The 20,382-nt window shown below is 40.6% G+C and overlaps 1 protein-coding gene across 1 annotated transcript; it reads left to right on the top strand.

The window, feature by feature from the left end:
- The first annotated feature begins 16,756 nt into the window (after positions 1-16,756).
- On the top strand, positions 16,757-19,943 carry LOC119554990 (zygotic gap protein knirps). The gene is made up of 3 exons (XM_037866128.1): positions 16,757-17,058; positions 17,810-17,887; positions 18,212-19,943. The coding sequence occupies exons 2-3, from the start codon at positions 17,810-17,812 to the stop codon at positions 19,442-19,444; spliced, it is 1,311 nt and encodes a 436-aa protein (XP_037722056.1). The 5' UTR covers positions 16,757-17,058; the 3' UTR covers positions 19,445-19,943.
- Positions 19,944-20,382: the final 439 nt, after the last annotated feature.

The following is a 20,382-nucleotide window of genomic DNA, read 5'->3' as shown; positions in this document are numbered from 1 at the left end:
TACTATTTTATTTTATTTGTAATATTATTATAGAAGTTTTAGTAAGACCATTAGTTGAAATTCGCCGATTCGCAGTATCCTGAATTTAATATCATGAATGGCTTAAAAATGTATTGTTTCTAAATTTATTAGTAATAACGAAGTACATAAGCTAAATATAATTCACGTTAAAATAAGATTTAAAAAGCCTTTTAAATATAAGGCAACTAAAAACTTATTTATTATCAATAATCTTATAAACGTCTACAAATTCATCGTGTATTTATGGAAACAACTGACTCACCTGCCCAGTTTTTTAAGCCCTAAGAACTACCAGGCGAATAAAGCAGCACTTGGAAACACCAAACGCAAGCCCCTGTGCCCCAAAAATATCGACCATCAACGGCAGTCGAGTGGGGTCAGTTCTTCATCTCGAAAAGATCAAAGATACACTTTGGCGCTTAAGTGTTTTCCCGCCACTCTCCAGCCTCATCGCCACCTATCAGCTGAAGGAGTTCGAGATATTTGTTTCGTTTTTTTTTTCAAATTGAGTTGTTATATATTTCTGTGGCTCCGTGCACTCGAGTTCGTTAGGCACCTTAGTGGAGCAAACAAAAGCAATTAGACGGCGTCATCTGACAGCCTCAATGGAATAGTTTTCGGGGCAAATGCCGGAGGAATGCCGCAGAGCATTTATCGATCACCCTCTGATGGGATGTCCAACTGCCAATGAGACCGGGTTGAATAAAAATAAGTGAAATAAACGAGACGAGACGAGGGGGGGCCACTGTGTCCAGGGCGGGGAACAAAAGAGTTCGAGTGCGGAGGAGTGAGGTGTTAAAAATTCTACTCTTTATGCTCCTATTATGATTTGACTCGCTTCTTTTGGACTTTGATGGACGTTTACGATATGGAAAATCTGTGTGCACTTACAAAAAATATCTTGAAACCAGTTACAATTTTATTGCCATTTTTTTATACTTTTTATACTTAAATATTGAAAAAAAAAACTCCAGCTTAATTTGAATTTCCCTAGAAAAAAATTAAAAGATAAATACTTTTATAAAATTATTCATTATTGATTAGTTGCTAGGAGTTTTCTGTCTTATCAATTAAAAATGTTTAAATAAAATTATTTTATAAAATATATCTTAGTGAGAAAGGGTTTTTATTATTATTATTAAATACTTTTTATAATAAGAGCACAAAACTGAACTAAGAAATCTAAGAATTCCATAAAATTTCCTAGCTTGATTCGCTATTTTTTCCAGTATATACATATGTGTGCGTGGAGATTTATAAATCTTTTCAGCTTTTGTCTCACTTGTTTGACAAGCGATGCGTACAAATCAAAGCAGGAATCCAGAGTCAGGGGCCCCAAGCCCCGACTCGTCTGTTGTTTGATTAATAGCCGCACAATTGATATGTTAAGTGGTAAATTACGCCATTGGCACGCAAATGTATCTTCAAGATACATGCGTTTGTGTGTAGACAAAAACCTGGGCAAATTGTTGTTTGTTTAAGGCGCCGCTTTGGATGGAGATAAAAATCTCGGAGCTGCGCTATGGAGTCTCTGGAAAGGCGGAGCCTAAAGTGCGTAAAGTGATTTAATTTTGAATGGACGTCGGAGAAAGTTCATCAAACACATTGACTCGCTGGCCGGCATACAATTATTCAATTATTTGGTTGACTTTTCTGGTGGAAGAAAAGCTTGGCATTTTTAACAAGGTTCGTTCGTTGGCTTAAATTAAAACCCATTAGTCTACTTTTAACACGCATTCAGGGAGTCTCTGCTTGTTGTTTTTATAGTCCCGTTTATATGTTTAAATAAAACGAAAAACAACACCGAATCGAGGCGAACAAAAAATCCATTAAAGCCTTTTTGTATATTAGAAAAGCGAAACAATGGGGAGGGAGTTCGATTGATGTCATTAAATTTTTGCCACACCATAAAATTCATCGAATTTTCGTTGTTGTTTTATTGAAAAGCCGCCGTAGAAGTGTTATAAAAATCATTTAAAAGCCGAGTTTGCCGTAGGTTTGATGATTTTTTTGTGGTCTCTGTTTTGTTTTTACTGCACGAAGCCTTCGCTCATGCTCAACTAAAATGATTTAATTTCGAAACGTGCCTTGCAAATTTTATGATCAATTTTCGCTTTAAATATTGATTGAATGCCTCGTCGAATTATTTAAATGTGGCTCTGACTTATTTATTTATTCTGTTCTTTTGTTTTTGCCTTGTTTCGGGTATCATGTGACGAAGAGGCTTTATTGGAATGCAAAAGTGAAGGAGGGAGCAGCTTTTCGATGATCAGCAACGCGTTGAAATATTGTAAATTTTATAGATTTGATTTACGATATTTTAATAGAACAGTGATTTATGGGCGGTAAAATAAGTCACACGGTTTTTGGGATCAACGCGTATATGCATTGTATGATTTAGGTTGAAAATTGTTAATAGAATTTCACCAGTGAAGTCTTAAAATTTAATTTTTAAAAAAATGTATTTTGCTGAAAATAATATGAGTAAAAGTAATATATTTATTTTTAATAACGATAGTATATTATACTATCAGATATAAGATTTTCTCTATTTATTCCCACTAGTGAAATTAATCTAACGATCAATATTATTACCCATTAGTAGTCCATCTTCTGCTCCTGTGAATATCAATCTTCTTTTGATAATTCGGTTTCGATTCTATCGATTCAATGCCGATGAAGTTGACTTCATTTCCATTTCTATTGAGGCATTGATCTCTCGCTCTGCCTCATAAATAAACTGTGGCAAATTCTCTAAGCCAACTCGCTGAAGGCCCATAAATTATAAGGCGAAAAGCAACAACTAAGGAGGCCAATGTGGTTGTTGTGTCATTTTCTCGGCGCGCTTAATAAACTACACACACTTTATGCGATCTGTGGTTCCTGTTGTTGTGGCCTGCCGATTGCTGTTATATGATTTCATATATCATCGGAGCCAAGGAGGACCCTCCTCTGCTTCTTCTTTTTGTATCTTTTTTTTATTTCGCAGAGTTCAGTGTGTTCAGAATGCGCAGGCGTGCGGCATTTAGTTCAGCCTGTCGACTCTCGATTGTCCCTTCTTTTTCTCTGGCCCCCCGATTCCCCAGATTCTTCCTTCAGCTTGTTTGTATATATGCTTTTTTGTTTGATAACATTTTATTGTCCGCTTTATAAATTATTGGCGTTTGCCGGGACTCGGGTTGGGATCGGAATCGGGTTCGGAAACGGGGCAAAAAGTATCCTTTTACGATGTGCGTTTTTGGTATGCAACATGTGTCCAAATTTGTGCAGCATACAAATAAATACTATGGAAAAATACTTAGGATTGGTTAAGGATACCCTGTAAGGCAGTAAATAAACATTGCTTTAAAAATACATAATTAATGTGTTTTTAAGAATAGATTAAAATATTTTATATAATCTACTTAGATAACCTTTATTTGGTATGAATTTCTAAAATGCTTTTGTATATTTAACTTGCAGGGTATTCGAAGGATCCAACCAGAGCACACTCAGACTCAAGAAACCGACTTGATTTTATAATTTTTCTTAGTTTTTTGCTTTGGCCTGTTGAGTCTGCGCGTGTTTTGGCCTTTTAGGGCGCTCTGGCCCTAAAACAGACAATTGAGTGTAGTGTGAAAGTTGCTTTAAATACTCTCGGTATCGGTATCGGGGCGTTCCGATGCCCCGAAGGCGATGACGCCGACGACTTGTGATGGAGTGGGGGGAACGAGCTGGGGGCTGCCACCAAATCAAACCATTTATGTCTGGCTCATGCGACACATTTATCATCGTCAAGTAACAAAACTCACCTGCACCTGTCTGCTGCTTAAAGAGACCAAGAACGAGATTCATTTTGGGGGGAAAACGGGGCAGAGATCTTTAATTATACATTGTACAAGGCACACCCGCTGGGCTGTATGGGGTTCCACTTCTCAAAGTCTTCTAACTGGGGCCCAGTAATGAGCTGCGGCCTTACACTGACCAGCAACTAAATAACTCATGAATTGAGAACAATAAGAAATCTGTCCGGTATTTGTGGCATCCCATTATAGCCCTCGAAATATATACATATAGGGCTGCCAGAGGAGCGAGGCGCATCGATCAATCGAAATGATATAATTATGGGCAAGCCTTAAGAGCGGCTCTGTGTAAATTGATATCAACAAATTACGCGAAAATATTTTAAAAATATTAACGAATGTGAATGATATAATGATGAGATGATGAAGCTCCAAGGCACTGAAAGAAACTAACTATGGGAATAAAAAGATATACATTTATTGGGTACATTATTTAGTTTGAAAATACACATTTATTAAAACGTTTATGGAAGTTAATCGAATAAAACTCGCAAATGTCAATAAAGGTAAATTTACGTTTTAGCTTTAATGTTTTTGCGAGGTTTAAATTTACACTTAAGCGAGTAATTCAGCGAGCCTATTTTCCTTTATATAATACAATTTTTTAATTGTTGTGGTTTTTATTTAATATTTCTTTCAGTGTCCCTGCTCCACCCTAATTATGCCCAATTTAAAAAGGGTTAATTAAGGCACAAAACGTATTTTGTGCCCTGCCTTCGCCAATGGAGAGCGTTATTAATATGCGACATTTTTGATATCTTTTTGCGGCTGCCCGGGAAGAGGAAGATCGATGCTATGGAATACAACCCGTCCGTACCGACCAATAATTACATACAGCATTTGTCATAACACCAGATATGGACATCCGATGCTGTTGCGCCGGGCGCGAAACCTTCGAGCCCCGCCAAAAGGCAAAGGCCAGCAGACAAAGGACGCTTTTGGACCTGGCCAAGATCCGAACTATGCGACAAATGTAAGGGGGCAAAAAATAAAAAATAATAAAAACAAAACCAGGCAAAATGAAAAAAATGATATAAAGAGCAGGGAAAATTGTAAATATCATCATTGGTCGCAGCCAGCGATCTCTGGGCATTTTATAAATAAAACAAAATCATAAATGCTGCACTCAACGGCCGTTGAATGGATCGGATCTTGGATCTTAGGTGCTATATAATAATTACAGTCCGCATTCGCCATCGCCTCTCACTGGGTATTGGGTAGACGCGGACGCGGAGGCTTCGCATTGGAATTCGGAGCATTGTGTCATATTTAATACAGAAATTTTAATTAAACATAATTTGTAAGGAGTGCACGTTGATGCATTCTGCCCGGACACACTGCAAGGAGATTGAGACTGTTCGCAACGATAGCCCGACTTGGGATCGGAATAGAGTAATTTATGGCATTTTATGGTTAGGCCATAACTTGTCTATCATCCGTTGGAATTTCACTTTGATCTTATCGGAACGTGTGAGAAGTGGGTTCCGAGAAGTGGGCCTATTTGAGGTGACAAATGGGTGGGTTGATTGCTCTATTGCGATTTAATCGGGTGGTGTGCAAAAGCCCTTATTATATCAAAATTTTCTATTATAAATATTATAGTCCAATAAATTCAAAATTGGAGATTCGTTAAACTGATTTCATTTCGGGACGAAATTTCTTGGTAAAAACAATTCGATGATTGAATAAAATTAACAATGAATTCATTTTGAATGCAGAATACTAATTGTAAAATGTTTACAAACGAATACAATTATTTGATTTAAATATTTGGTTAAAGTATGCAAAATTGATTGACTTTCGTAATTTACCTATGTATCTAACCTCTCTGGTCAATTATTGGGTTAACCTTTCGTTGGGCTACCACAGCCATGGAGATGTTAAACAATGCCAATGCAACCCAAATTCAATTCCGAATCGATCCTCGGTGATTATTCAAATGTTTTAACTAGTTCACCGCATTTGACCCTCCGTGGGCAGCTCTCAAGTTCGATGGGGGCCCAACCCCGAAAAAACCGAACTCCAGCTTCCTAAGGTTGCAGATCCGAAATATGCTCCCCGAAAATCGAAGGAGTCGAGGTAATGCCCACGGGCTATTTGACTGACTGACTCCGACTGCATTACATTTGCAAGACAACAATGGGCATTTTTATACATTTTTTTGGCGGTGCATTCGGCGGCGTTGGGCGTTTTTATTTTTACAGATATTGTTTACAATTTCCCAAGTCCAGTCCACAAAAGCTGTGCCCTCTCATTGTTGAAGCTGTGGCAAATGCTGATGCTGAAGCTGGAGCTGCTCCAATCATCATTTTGTAGATATTCGCTTGGTGATATATTTTGGGTGAGCGCTTCCGGCAAATCGGAGCCAGTGAAAGGTCAAGATGTGGCCAAGAAAAGCAGCCGGAGCATTCGGAAAACTGCTGCCCAGGGAGCTGTGTGCCATTGGAATGGGACTGCGAATGGAGGTACAGTCAAATGTATTTGAAAAACATTTTCAGAAGAGAATAGCTTTAACTAGTTGCCATCGATTCAATAAATTATACTCACTAATATATATTTTTGAAAAACGTAAGGCACATTTTTATCTTTTTGATATATTATTGTTTCTTAAAATATTTTTAAGCTTTTTTTAAACCCCCCATTAGACCCGTTTTTTAAAAATGTACATTTATGACAATTTATAGGGCTGTAGAAAAAATAGTCATTTTTGAAAAATGAAAAAACTAGATATTTTAAAACAATATTTAGTCTGTTCTATATATTTATTTTTTAAATGGTTCCTTGAAATGTAACTAGTTTTCGTTTCGGTTATTTAAACCTAAGGCTCAATGTAGAGAGGCCCCACTGTATATCGTGTGGCATCGAAATAAACAAATCAAAGTGAGCCAATGTTCGCCATTGGAAGTGCCTTCTTCTTCCTCTTGTTCGATCTGCGGTATGTGCTCAATTTTCCATAACATATTTGATCGCTGCGATCTTTGCAATCGCCTCTGACTTTCCACTTTTCCCTTTGTTCGCTGCTTTTGTTCGTGTGTGAGAAAAACTTATCGAATCGTGGCTATCGTTTCGGGATTCGAGGATTCGGGGTTTCGGTTTCGGTTTTGGGTTTGGGTTTGTGTTTCAGGGGTTTTGGGGTTCAAATTAAGCCCAGGTGACCACGAGGCCAACGAGCTGACAAACCTTTCGGAAAACGTTCGGAATGCCTTCACACACGAAGATGATCGGATATGCTATATACTATTTGACAGCCTCCAGATAAACCACATTCGAGATCATTAATTGCCGATCTTTTCGCTCCAAAAACTGCCCAAAAGTAGGATTCGAATTGGGCTTGCGATGGGGATTTGCGGATTGTGGATTGGGGCATGGGAAAGCGCTTGGGCGAAGATCATTCAACTCCCACAGACACCCACACCCACACAACACGGCACAAATGGCACAATCCAGCAGACATCAAACAATGATCACGAGTGGTGCTCTCGGTGGTGCGGTGGTGCTGCCTTTGCTTTTTGCCCTGGTGGTGCGGGTGCGGTTGCCTTTGCCTTTGAGAGTGAGTTTGGCTTTGCTTTTGGGCCAGATCGATGCTGGCCGGCTGCTTGATGATAGCCTGTGACTATGACTCGCCTTGGCCTGGCTTTGAATTTTTACACAGAAAAAGGAGATTTACTTAAACAAGTAGCATAAAAATTAAAAAATATTAATTAACAGGTAGATAATAACAAAATATATTATGAGAAATAGTGCTTTAAAAAAAAAAAATTGATCAATACATTATTTAAAACATTTTTAACAATTAAAATAATTGATTCAAACCAATAATATAAGTAAGAAATTGAAGTATTATAAATAATTTTTTTATATTTTTTAATTATTTGTTTGGGAAATATTTAATATTATATTTAGTTGTAACATGTAATAGTTAGTTTTTATTGAAAATATTATAAAACAAGTAGCTTATGCTTATAGGTGAAAAAAATGTTGGATAGGCTAAGGTGAACGTCAAAAAATATGTAGAACAAATAAGATAATCAAAAAATTAAAATTTTCGCAATTAAAAAGCTTTTTTCTAAGTGTAGCTGCCTTTTTTACCTAAGGGCCTTTCGATTGAACTTGTTCCACATTTTGATTGTAATGCTGCTGTCGGAGAAAGAGAGGCAGTGCTGGGCAAGACAAATATGATTTTCAATTTGCGGCGATCGCTTTCACAAGATTTGCATTCCACTTTGCATTTGGAACTCCGTAGCTCTGGGGCCCTGGGACTCCCCTCCAGCCTTTCGAAAGCCATTAAACACTTGAGCCAAGTCAAAGTTCAACTGGGTTCGACTTCTTTGCCTTTTCTTACCGTTTTGGCTCATTAAAACGTCACTCCAGTTGTGGCCGTCGCATGTGCAAGTTGCATCTGCATTTGTTCCTGCGGAAAACTGCATTTGCCACAAATCAAAATATTTATGGCCAACGAGGCTAATGAGTGGCGGTCTGAAATGCTCGATTTACCACCCAAGACGGTTATAGATGCACCGCATAAATAGCCACAAAGTGTGTCGTAAAAGTCCATCGCGATCATCAAAATGTTCCTCTTTAGTGGACGCTTTTCGGAGGATTGGGGGTCTGGGGTCTTGGGCCACCTGCCTGGAGCAGCCCAGTTTATCAGGCCGAGTCCCGTGTACAAAATGCTATGGAAATTTGGTTTTTATTTGCCGGCTGCTGCCAGAACAAGTGCAAAAGTCTCCGCCGCGTTCCCATTCCCAGGTGGCCCAGCACTGGAAAAAATTAAATACCATTACAATTAAATGAGTATAAATAAATGTAATAATATTAAAAATGTTTAAAATTTTTAGGACTTTAACTTATAATTATATAATAAGAAATGAAGAGTTTTTCCTGTAAATTTCTTATACTTAAAGTTGGCATGATATAACAATATAACTAAAAGAAGTAGGTGCATTTATTTAAAATATATAGGAATAAAGAAGAGTAATTAAGATATTGTCTTTTCTAATAATCTAGTTTTTAGAGACGTATACGCTTAAGTTATAGGGAGAAATGTGGGATTAGTATATAGGATGAAAAAGATGAATTAAGTGCTATCTTTTAGCATTAGAAAACGCTTGAATTAAGACAACTTTACGGATTTTATATTTTTAATAAAGTGAACTGTAGTACTCTATATTTTCTGTGCAGCTGAGATCCCCAGTACGATTCTAGATTCGCATTCGCATTCTCCCTAGCACCCATCGATGGCCAGTAGATGTCCGAGAGGTGCACCACTTACAGAGAGTCAACTCTGGATTTTATGTGTGTTTGGCATTTGCGAAATGCGTTCGCATGCACATTTGAATCAATCGCTGAGTCAGATTGGTTTCCTCCTTTTTCTCTGTTTTTACGACGGGGAGAGATACCGATACCATACCGGTTCGGGGACCGGCGAGCTGCGATGCTTTTGAACTGCACTGATATCGTTTCGATTTGACATTTAGCATCGCTAATTCATGCGAAATCACCCGAAGATTATGTTCATAAGCACACATTACGATTACACGTTTATTATAATTTAGGAGTTTACTCTTCGATCGGATCGAATGCGACCAGCTGGGGCCTTGGGAAAGTCAGTGACAAAAGCCTTTTGCAGTGGATGCAGTGGAGGATGTGGTCGAGGTGAGATCACTTAGTGCTAAATATCTCAGATACGAGTGCAATTTGTTTTTATTCCTTTTAACGAGTAAGTGACCTGGAAATTTATTGAAAGGAAAGAGTTTGCCAAATGGTCGAAATAGACAAATGGAGCTGGTGAGATAAGGGATTGGGATTTGGTATAGGCTGCAGAGAAAGCTAGATGTAAGTAGAGCTTACCAGCATTTTCCTTAAAAGAAAGTCCAGAACACAAAACGCGTACACAAATTATAAAATATTTCAATTACTACAAATTATTTTTAAAGAACTTTTTGTGTTCTCAAATAATTTATTAACCATTAAATTATAGCATAGTAAACTCCATATGCGGTATATCCTGCGGACTTAAGGGTTTCTGGTTTATATTTACTTCACAAATCCTTCTTGTACCATTTTTGATTGTAAGATAAGGTAGTATGTTTCAGTATACCGCATTTTCGGTATATCCTGGTGATATACCTTTTCCTAATTAGTTCCAACTTCTCCGAACTACCAGAACCTTTTTCATCCTATCCCTTTTAGCCATGATCTATGCGATCCGCGAAACCTCTACGGTGGGTGGATAGCGATGGCTAGTCGCACAAGAATGACATCGCAAGCGTTTGAGGTTCGATGCGCTCGTTTGTGACATGTGTGCGGTTCCACCAATCAAGGAGGGGAAAAAAGTCTGGTGGTGCTGAAGCGAACCACCAAAGGGGGGCTTCACTGTGGGCCGAAAGACAGCGAATGCGTTACTGTCTCCGCACTAATTGAGCATTTAAATGCAGCGTAATTACTTCTCTAACACCTTCATCAGAGGCAACCGTCAACGGCTCGCCTTTGATGCGCACTGCAAATTAGCATATAAATTGTCCCGTGTGAACATAAAATCAAATGACATGTGAGTTTGTCAAAAAAGCCGGCTCAAAAGTGCCGCTGCGAAGTCGCAGACGAAAAGCCAGAAAAGCTGGCGGAAGGACATGATAAGGTGGAAAAATGCAGTCATTAGCATAGCGAACGTGCAGCTAATTGGAAATGGAACAGATCAGCATGAATGAAGTGGGAATGGGAGTCGGTCTTCGCCTTCTTTGGACTTGGAAAATCGAAGGCTATATGTAAACCCCTAAATTCTGGCCACCGGCGCCAGCCAGACGTCTTTATGGCCGATCATGGGTCGTTGTGGTGCATTTTAAATCGGCCAAAGGGCACACAATTAATTAACAGTACAACAGTTAGACCAAGCCCAACTGAATGCTTACACTTGGAAAAAATATTTATAAGAATAGAAGTGATGTGGAAAAATGTGATCAAACATAACTATTTGAAAACTGTATTTCATAACTTTAATACAAATTCAGAAACAAAGATGGAGGTGAAAAATGTTGTAAGTATTGATAACTAGACCTACTTCAAATCGATTATTATTTTTTAAGGAGCCAATTTAACCATACGTTTTTCTCAGTGCATTACTCAATTTCATTCAGCAGTTTTTAGCCGGGTCTATGAAGTGTGGGCGAGTTTTTTGACCCGTTGGCGGGCAGGAAATGCAGTGCGTTCTGAATGCCAAGGCGTATTCCAAATGATCGTTCGATGGTCAATGGTCGACGATCGTTGGCAACCCTTTCCCCGCCCTCACCCTCACCCCCTCCCCCTGGCTGAGTATCGTTGCATAAATGCGCTTTGCATAACTGAGTACTTTTTGTACTCAACCTTAAAGCTAACGATGACGTTGACGACTGGCGCTGCCGCCGCTTTTGGGGCGTTTGCTGCACTTGTTGCCACAGAACCCCTGAATGCTCCCTACACTGAGAGAAAAATGTATTCAAAAAAATTTGGAGACATGATTAAAATCAATTAACCATGATCCACATAGTACAAGTTTAAAAACTTTAATAGTAACATTTTCTGAAATATAACCATCTATATTTTCCTTAAGATATCATAAACTTGTTTTATTATTCGTTATATAAAAACTAAAACAATTTTTAAGGTTGTATTATTTTTGTGGGATCAAGTTAGTCAAGTTATCTTATATATTGCATTTCCCTCAGTGATTAAAGTCTCGAATGAAAAAGAGTTAGAGGGGGTGGCACCGGGGGTATCCGGTCAGAATTTTTATGGGCGATCATTAAAATCGATAAGAGAAATCATATTTATACTCAATGAAATATGTTTCCAGGAAACTAATGTGTGTGGGCCCTGGACTTGTTGCAATTGCCTGGGAATCAAAGTTGGGTTTGATTATCAATCTGATCGTGCCAGAAATAGAAAATAAGTGCCGGAAAACAGTTTGTAAACTGAATGCTTAAATCAAATCTTTTGGATATGGTAGAACCTTATCCTATTACAATTTTCTACATTTTCTAGTACTCGAATTTTGTTTATTGTGTTTGCACTTGAATTTTTCCTTGCAAAGTTATGTAATGGCTTTTGGGATCATGAATTTTCGTAAGAAGAGGATGATTATTTTCTGCTTGCAGCACCTAACATGCTCCTAGATAATTATGATCTTATAGACCAACTTGGGTATAACCAAAGTCATGTTGGCTAATCTCGCTTCGTAGTAAGAGCGATCCCGTAGGACCGATCGCTCGAGATCAAGATGCTCAGTGAAGACGGGGAATTCCCCGGCAGGCTGTTCATTGACGGCGTTTTTTCCCAGTTAGCTTAACTTGCATGCGGCTTAGATAGATTATCGAGCATTAGACGGGGATTACGGGTCCGTGTTTTGCCAGGCAGTCAGTCGCAGAGGAAGCGGTCCCTATCGTCCCTATCCCACCGACTTGTGCAATCTGTGAAAATTCCAAAGCCAGGATCCGATCAAACAAGTCCCGAGTCGCCGGCCGATGTGGATTTAATTGAGATCAGCCGGCCAAGGGAGACTGTGTGAAAAACCGCGAAGCGCTTTGGAAAATTTGCTGCATTTCCCGCCTGGCTGGAAATTCGATTGCCGAAACCGCAGCTCCGACTTCCGCTAGTTGGTTTTGCCCAGTCCCGGAGCAGAGTCTAATCTCAAACATGTGGGTACTGCGGGCCACATTAACATATCGTTAGCGATCTTAGATCTCCGGACTGTGATCCGTGGGAAGTTTGGCGTTGGTCCAAGCCAGACAGTATCGGAAACAGAAACTGCAACTGAGGGAAACTCCAACGGAAAACTCGCAGATTTGGCCAAAGGCTTAGATCAAACTAACCCAAAACCATGCGCACAGTGTCGGACAAACCCTGCTGTCATAATTGTAGCGTAATTATTATTTATGCTGTCACACTCGATTATAAATCTCATATTTGCCAAAAGTCTTAGGTGCCATTTCAACCCCTTTGGCCCGGCATTGTTCGCGTTTTGTGCTGCCATCAATAATCATATTTCGGAATTTGCATAATTTCATAATTCCAATACAATATCAATTGTCCGATCCAGTGATAAGCAACTACGTGGCCGAATTCCCGCCGAGAGAATCAATAAACGGTGGCCATATATCAAATGCAAAGCCCGCTAAGCCATCGGAACGAGTTTAAGGTGAGAGGAACAACGAAAGCGTAATGAAGACATTGCCGAAACACAATTAAACAGAAGACATTTGTCAGGCGAAACCGAACCAACCACATATCAAAGACATCGAGAACTTCCAGATGCCATGAGAAATTAGCCAAACAAGTTTTTTTGACTTTTCCTAACCCCCCAGTTGAATTTCTAATTTTTCGCAAATGTGTGCGAAAAGTAAGTTTAATATATAATACTTAGAACGTAGATGCGTTGGTTCAGCTGAGTAGATACATCTGATAACCTGCAAAATATAAATAAACCAAAATTTGATCTATGTATAAAAAATGTATACCATACAAAAAAAAAACAGTATAAAAGTCGTTTAAAATAATACAAAAATCTAAAAATATTTCTTAATTGGTTCTTACACAATAGAAAATGTTAAGATATTAAAATGTAATACGTATCAAGCTTTCCTAAATCCCTTTCTTGGAATTCCCCAGATACAAATACGAACACAATGACAATCCAGCACATTCCAAACAAGACCGGATAATAATAGTGCTTAAACCGAACAATTCTCAATTTACACCGCATGTAAGATAGAAAATCCGTTGTGAACGATAAATATTTTCCGCCTTCAATTTTATATAACGAAAAGTTGAGACTCTCCTGCCGCCGTCCGTCGCCGGTCATCAAAGCTATTTTTACTATATAATGAAACCTGAACAGTCATCGGAGATAATGAACACATCTCAGTCCAGGGCTCGATTCCGTTGTTATCCAACGTGATGTGATTCATTGGTTTATCTGAGGTATTATGCCTAAATCTGTGGTCTGTAAGCCATTAATTTACTAATTGTAATGTTGGCCATAAAATATTTGGCAGAATCCAGCTTAATCTTATCTTTGTGGACCAGGCCAGACAGGCCGACAGACAGATGAGCCCGTTGTGTAGGATATCGAAAATGCAAATTTCTCACACATAATTACAATAACAATGATGGCAAAACAAAATGCTAAGTCCGAGCTGTTAAATCAAAAATATGCAAATTACTTTTGAGAGCGAACACGGGTCCGAAAACTGAATCCGAACAAGTTCGGACGGAGTGGAGTCTGGGGTCGATTTGATTGATATGTGCTGGTTATACAGTCATTTGGCCAAAATGATGCAATCAAAAACTATGTAAATGCGAACGGGGCTCTTGACTTCTCTGACATTTTGAGGCTGATATGGCCATACAGCCGGAACCGTGGCGACCCAAAGGGGTTATACCTATTTAGTGGCTAGCATTTCCGACAGCTTCTGCCTTTTTACGACATTGGGCAGTTAAAGTAAAGTTGAAAAGTCAAAAAGTCAGCGCAGAAATGTGCGTTACTTTTTTTATTGTGTTTTTTACCGATCGACCATTTTTTAGCCTCCCGTAATGGCGACCTTGAGGTGAGTTCCCTGAAAATGCTGTCGTTTTTTACGCAACACATCCGCGACAATTGACTTTTTTATATGAGGTCCTGGTTCTGGTTCAGACCCGATGGCTTTGACTTTCAAGGTAAACCCATATGCCGAAAGGCAAGCGTTTTATCCCTTTTCCGCTTAAAAAAGTGCGGATGGGTGGATGGGTTCGACGGGTGGATGGGTGGTTTTTGGGTGCTCTGCTTTGGCTCGGGTTATGGCCATCGGCTGCTCGACTTTTTATGGTTACGACCGGCCTGACTTTATGACTCAACTCGGCCCAAAAACGCAGACGTGGTCCGAGGCAGGCCGAGTTTTTTAGGCCAATTCTTGTGGGTACCTAAGCCTGAGATTTCGTTACCTAATCGCGGGATCAGCTTACCTAAGCTGCAGATTATCCTAGGATCATAATTATGACGGCGGACGCGACACTCGGCTCGGTTTTTTTATTATTATTTCTCAAAGATGCGAACGCATTGCCGGGCGGCAAAAAACTTAAGCCGGGGATTAAACCGGATTAAAGTCACATTGTCCTTATTTTTTTTCCTCTCTTTTCGGGCTAACTAATTACCCCCGGGAAAATTACCCATTTGGCTTGTGCGGAAATTCGCGAAAACGCTTGAACAGCATTTTTTAAAAGAATTGTCGGCAGCGCGTCTTTTTTTATGGTGTGAGAAAATAGAAAAAACGGTGGGCCATAAAAATGAATCGATTAGAAAAAAAGGTGGGTGGCTGGAAGAGAAACGAGATGCAGGAATCGAAGGATGGTTCTAGTTACTTTTTGACTTTTTTACAAGCCTTTTGTGCGATTTTCCCGTTTTTACTTGGAAAGCCTCTTCCTGATGCAACAAATGAAAGTCAAATGTGGAATCTTCTGGGAAGTCAGCTAACGAGGTTTTTTTTAAAGAGTATACCTAAAACATAGTTTAGCATATCGGTTGAGATGGTATGTTTTATAATACAAGCCACACTTCGCAGTCGGTAAGTCAAGGCTCTTTTCTTTTGGTTGAACAACCCTTTTGGGACAATGCACACCCATAAAAGGGTTAAGCACATAGGTTAGCGGCATAAAGGGTTAAACAGGTAGCTCCTAACTTCCTTTTGGCTCTGAGTAAACAACAATAAACATCCATAAAAAGAGTTAAGTGCCGCCATAAGGATCTTTGTTTGGACAAAGGGGAAGTTGACTTTTAAAAGGGTTGGAACGAAATTCGATTGATATTGGAATTATGGTTGTAATATTAGCGATAATTGATTAATATCGATGTTATTTGGGATACTATGATAAGATGCTTTAAACAGTATTTTATTTATTCACCTTTCTTTAAAATGGTGTTTGTTGATATATTTTTGAACATATTATTGTGCCAATAATTATTTAATTTACATGAGCTAAACATTTTATAGTGCTAACTATTCTAGAAGATGTTGAGAACATCTGCCAAAGTGAATCACTCTGCATCCGGGTAATAACCCTTATAAATGTGTTTTTTACAACTCTTAAGAAGCTAGTTGAATTATCAACTCAAGATTTATGTGTATGAATCAATGCTAAAGTTTTAATGATTAACCTGGTGTTTATTACAATTTAATCGATTTATAAGGGGTATACAAAGATTTTCGTATACTAAGGGAATAATTGAACAAGTTAAGTCTGATTCATACTGCCTGTGGGAATTATTCGAGCGGAAAAAGGTTTTTACATTTTGGAAAACTCTGGGTATCCAAAAACCGACGGACTTTGCAATGAAACCCCCAAAGCAAGTTAGCCTCCAACCATTTCAATTTCCAACGGCTAAAAAGGCTCCGCCCATGCCAAATAAAATGAGCAACTGTTAAAAATGAAGTCAATAGCTCGAGGTGGTGTGTGTGTTTTCGTTTCGGTTCGAGTGAGTGAGAAATCCAGCCGCCCTTAGCACGCGAGTTTCTTTAATAAATAACCGAATAACGAATAATATCAGGGCAATGCAAATCGCCGGATTTCAGGGGACTCGAAAATCCCCGAGAGAGAGAACGAGATTTGAGTGAGTGTTTTTTCTCCATTCACTAACTTAACAGAGGGCTAACATTTCCGCTTACATTTCGACTCGAAGGGGAGTTTTGAGCGCAGTGCGCATGTGTGCGTGCTCGATCGCTCTCTCACTCGATCCGAGTTGTAAAAGTGGTGGTTTTGGCCGTGATTTATCAGAGAGCTGGGGCTGAAAACTGGTAAGTCGGCTTTTGTGTGAGTGCGAGTACATAAGCCAAAGAGTTCGGCCAGTAGGCGAAACACAGAAACGCTTCTTGCCAGTCGAACCTCTCAGCCAGAAATCAGTCGTCAGCTAGTAGCCGAAGTGTCAGTTACACACATCGAGAGTTCCCAAAAGACCGCGTTGCTCCGGCGATCAGATACCATCAGATCCCATATCACACCAACAACATTTAATCGTAGTGTCGAAAACCTGATTAAAAAATCAGAGACTGATCTTAAAAGTGCTTGCAAAAACCACCGAAAAATCAAATAACTGCCGAAGTGAGAAAACGTGCAGCAACGATCGCGAATCGCTGCAATTAAAAAGTCGTCATAAAACCCAGTGCCCAGCCAAAAAAAAAAAAAACTAAAGAAGGTAAGTTCTGAGTTAAAGAGAGACGGCCTGAGATCGAAGTCAATTCACGGTTTTTGTTTTTGGGTCATAGTTTTCGGCCGTCGGTAGATTTTACGATCCCTTGTGCACTACTTTGATTTTTTACTGTTTCGCGCGAAAAACTCGCGGCCACATTTCCATCTTTCCCTATTTTTTTGCGGCCCCGGAGGCCACCGAAAAAAAATGCACAATTTTCATAAACCGAATTTTCTATTTTTTGTTTGACTCGGGAAAAATCGGCGTGAGTTTTTATGGCCGAACGTCAAGGTCCGGGACTGCTGCATTTTTTTAGGGAACACTATTTTCGCAGCACTCGTAATGACTTCGTATAAAAAAGAAAATCTACCTGAGTTTTTATGACTGGACAGCGCGAAAAAAATGAAAATGAACGCATAGGGTTGCATAATCCGGCAGCTTAAGTTTTTTGGCCTGTTGTGATCATAAAAAACGCCTATCCTGCCGAGTTTTTCACAGTTTCCTATAAATATCCTGGGCAGCGCATAGCACAGCATCAGTTGCTCAGCAGCATTCCAAACGAACAGATCACACAGCAGATCCTCCTCACAGCGATCGTGAGAAAATCATCCAATATTCCGACAATTATCAGTACATCATGGTGTTCAACTTGGTTAGTGTCCAGACCCGTTCGCCGCATTGTGGATTAACTATATACCCCTCCGACCAGTGGATTAAACCCTTACTAACGCGGGATTTCTTTATTTCTATTTTACAGATGAACCAGACATGCAAAGTGTGCGGTGAGCCGGCGGCGGGCTTCCATTTTGGCGCCTTCACATGTGAGGGCTGCAAGGTAAGTTGTGTCTTAAAAAAGAACCATTGAGTAAATATATAGGAAAATATAGCGAAGGTATTCCTGAGACCCCAGAAGGGGTGAGGGAAAATACTCGACCTAAAAGTGCATTCAAGAAATTTAAAAATAGTGAATCAAATGATTAAGATCTCTCCTGTGATTAAACATCAGTATTAAAGTAATTTATTTTCTAGTGGTTGATAGTGGAAATACTTTTGAATGATGTTCTAGTCTTTTGCCTGCCTTTTCTTGAATGAATTTATTTTTTTCAAAAATATAAACCCAACCATTTGACTAACCCACAACTTTCCTTTTCCCTTGCAGTCCTTCTTCGGCCGATCTTACAACAATATCAGCACCATCAGCGAGTGCAAGAACGAGGGCAAGTGCATCATCGACAAGAAGAACCGCACCACCTGCAAGGCGTGCCGCTTGAGGAAGTGCTACAATGTGGGCATGTCCAAGGGTGGATCCCGCTACGGGCGTCGCTCCAACTGGTTCAAGATCCACTGTCTGCTGCAGGAGCACGAGCAGGCGGCCGCGGCGGCGGGCAAGGCGCCGCCCACAGTGGGTGGTGGTGCCCCGTCGGCCTCCTCCCCGGTGGGTTCGCCACACACACCCGGTTTCGGGGACATGGCCGCCCATCTGCACCACCACCATCAGCAGCAACAGCAGCAGCAGCAGGTGCAGCGCCATCCACATATGCCTCTGCTGGGCTATCCCAGCTATTTGCCCGATCCCGCTGCCGCCCTGCCCTTCTTCAGCATGATGGGGGGCGTGGCACCGCACCAGTCGCCCTTCCAGCTGCCCCCGCACCTTCTCTTCCCCGGCTACCATGCCAGTGCGGCCGCTGCAGCGGCTTCGGCAGCGGATGCCGCCTACCGCCAGGAGATGTACAAGCACCGCCAGAGCGTGGACTCCGTGGACTCGCAGAACCGCTTCAGTCCCGCCAGCCAACCACCGGTGGTGCAGCATCAGGAGCAGCAGCAGCCTCAGCCCCTCTCGGCCCGCCAGTCGCCCATCGATGTGTGCCTGGAGGAGGATGTCAAGTCTGTCCATAGCCACCAGTCCACCGGCAGCCTCCTGCATCCCATTGCCATCCGAGCCACCCCCACAAGCAGTCCCCTGAGCTTTGCGGCCAAGATGCAGAGCCTTTCGCCCGTATCGGTGTGCTCCATTGGTGGCGAAACCACCAGCGTGGTGGCTCCAGTGCATCCGACCACAGCGGCCAGCGCCCAAGATGGACCCATGGATCTGAGCATGAAGACCTCGCGGAGTTCGGTGCACAGCTTCAACGACAGCGGCTCCGAGGATCAGGAGCTGGAGGTGGCTCCCCGGCGCAAGTTCTACCAGCTGGAGGCCGAGTGCCTGACCACCACCACCAGCAGCAGCAGCAGTTCCTCCCACTCCCACTCTCACTCCCACTCGCCCAACACCACCCACGCAGAGGTCAAGCGGCAGAAGTTGGGTGGTGGTGGAGAGGCCACCCACTTCGGTGGCTTCGCGGTGGCCCACAATGCGGCCAGTGCCATGAGGGGTATTTTCGTGTGTGTCTGAGTACACGGCGAAAAAATCCAAGTGGGAGGAGTCGCCCCAAAAACCCTCGTTGTTTTTTTTTGTTACTTAAAAGAAAATGTAAATTTTTTCGTTTGCTCGCTCGCACTTAGAGGAGGTGAAAGAGACAGGGACAGACAGGTTTCGCTGGAAAGAGACAGCTAGACCAGGTAGTTGCATTGCACTCGCACACTTAAACACACACACACCAACACACACACACACTCACCTATTGAGCTCATATCCAAAAATTATTTTTATGAAAACGTTAAAATTGTAAATATATCTTTGAGCTTGTTTGCAATTGTATTTTAAAGTTAAAGAGCCGTAGAAGTAGTAATCATTCCCACCCTCGAAATGCTATTGTACATACAAAATTGTTAAGTCTAAGAATGATCTTTATTGTCGCTAAGTATTTTATTATATTTTAGTCCTAGTTACTGTACGTCTATAGATTGGCTTTTAGTATTATGAAAGGAAAATAAAAACTATTAAAAATTAATCTGTTGTGGTTTTTTCATGCCTTTGGGAGATTTCAGAATGTTTGGAGATCCAAATATTGTATTTTAAATATGTGTTCAAGAAAAGGAAATACAATATCTACAAACTCATTAATGCCTCAACTTGGTTTTTCGCTTGAGTGATATTTACTGACTGTTCTGAATAAATATTTGAAATTTAAATACCATTTTAGATCGCTTAAAAAGTCCCTCAAAGTTAACGACCTCCCTTGCTTTTTATGCCCTACTTAACCGCATTGTTATGGACCATATAAGCCCGGTCAGAACTATCTTTCGGATGTATCTACTGGCTGTCAACAAAGTTCCCCGACTACCGCGCATTCCTATAGGATCAAAGCCAATAAATTACTTATTCAGCTACCACTCTTGTTTCAAAATCAGTTCTGTTCGGACATATGCGAGCATATATCTGATCGGCGG

The sequence above is a fragment of the Drosophila subpulchrella genome, chromosome 3L (assembly GCF_014743375.2).
Source record: "Drosophila subpulchrella strain 33 F10 #4 breed RU33 chromosome 3L, RU_Dsub_v1.1 Primary Assembly, whole genome shotgun sequence".
Taxonomy (NCBI): domain Eukaryota; kingdom Metazoa; phylum Arthropoda; class Insecta; order Diptera; family Drosophilidae; genus Drosophila; species Drosophila subpulchrella.
This window is presented reverse-complemented; position numbering and strand designations above follow the sequence as displayed.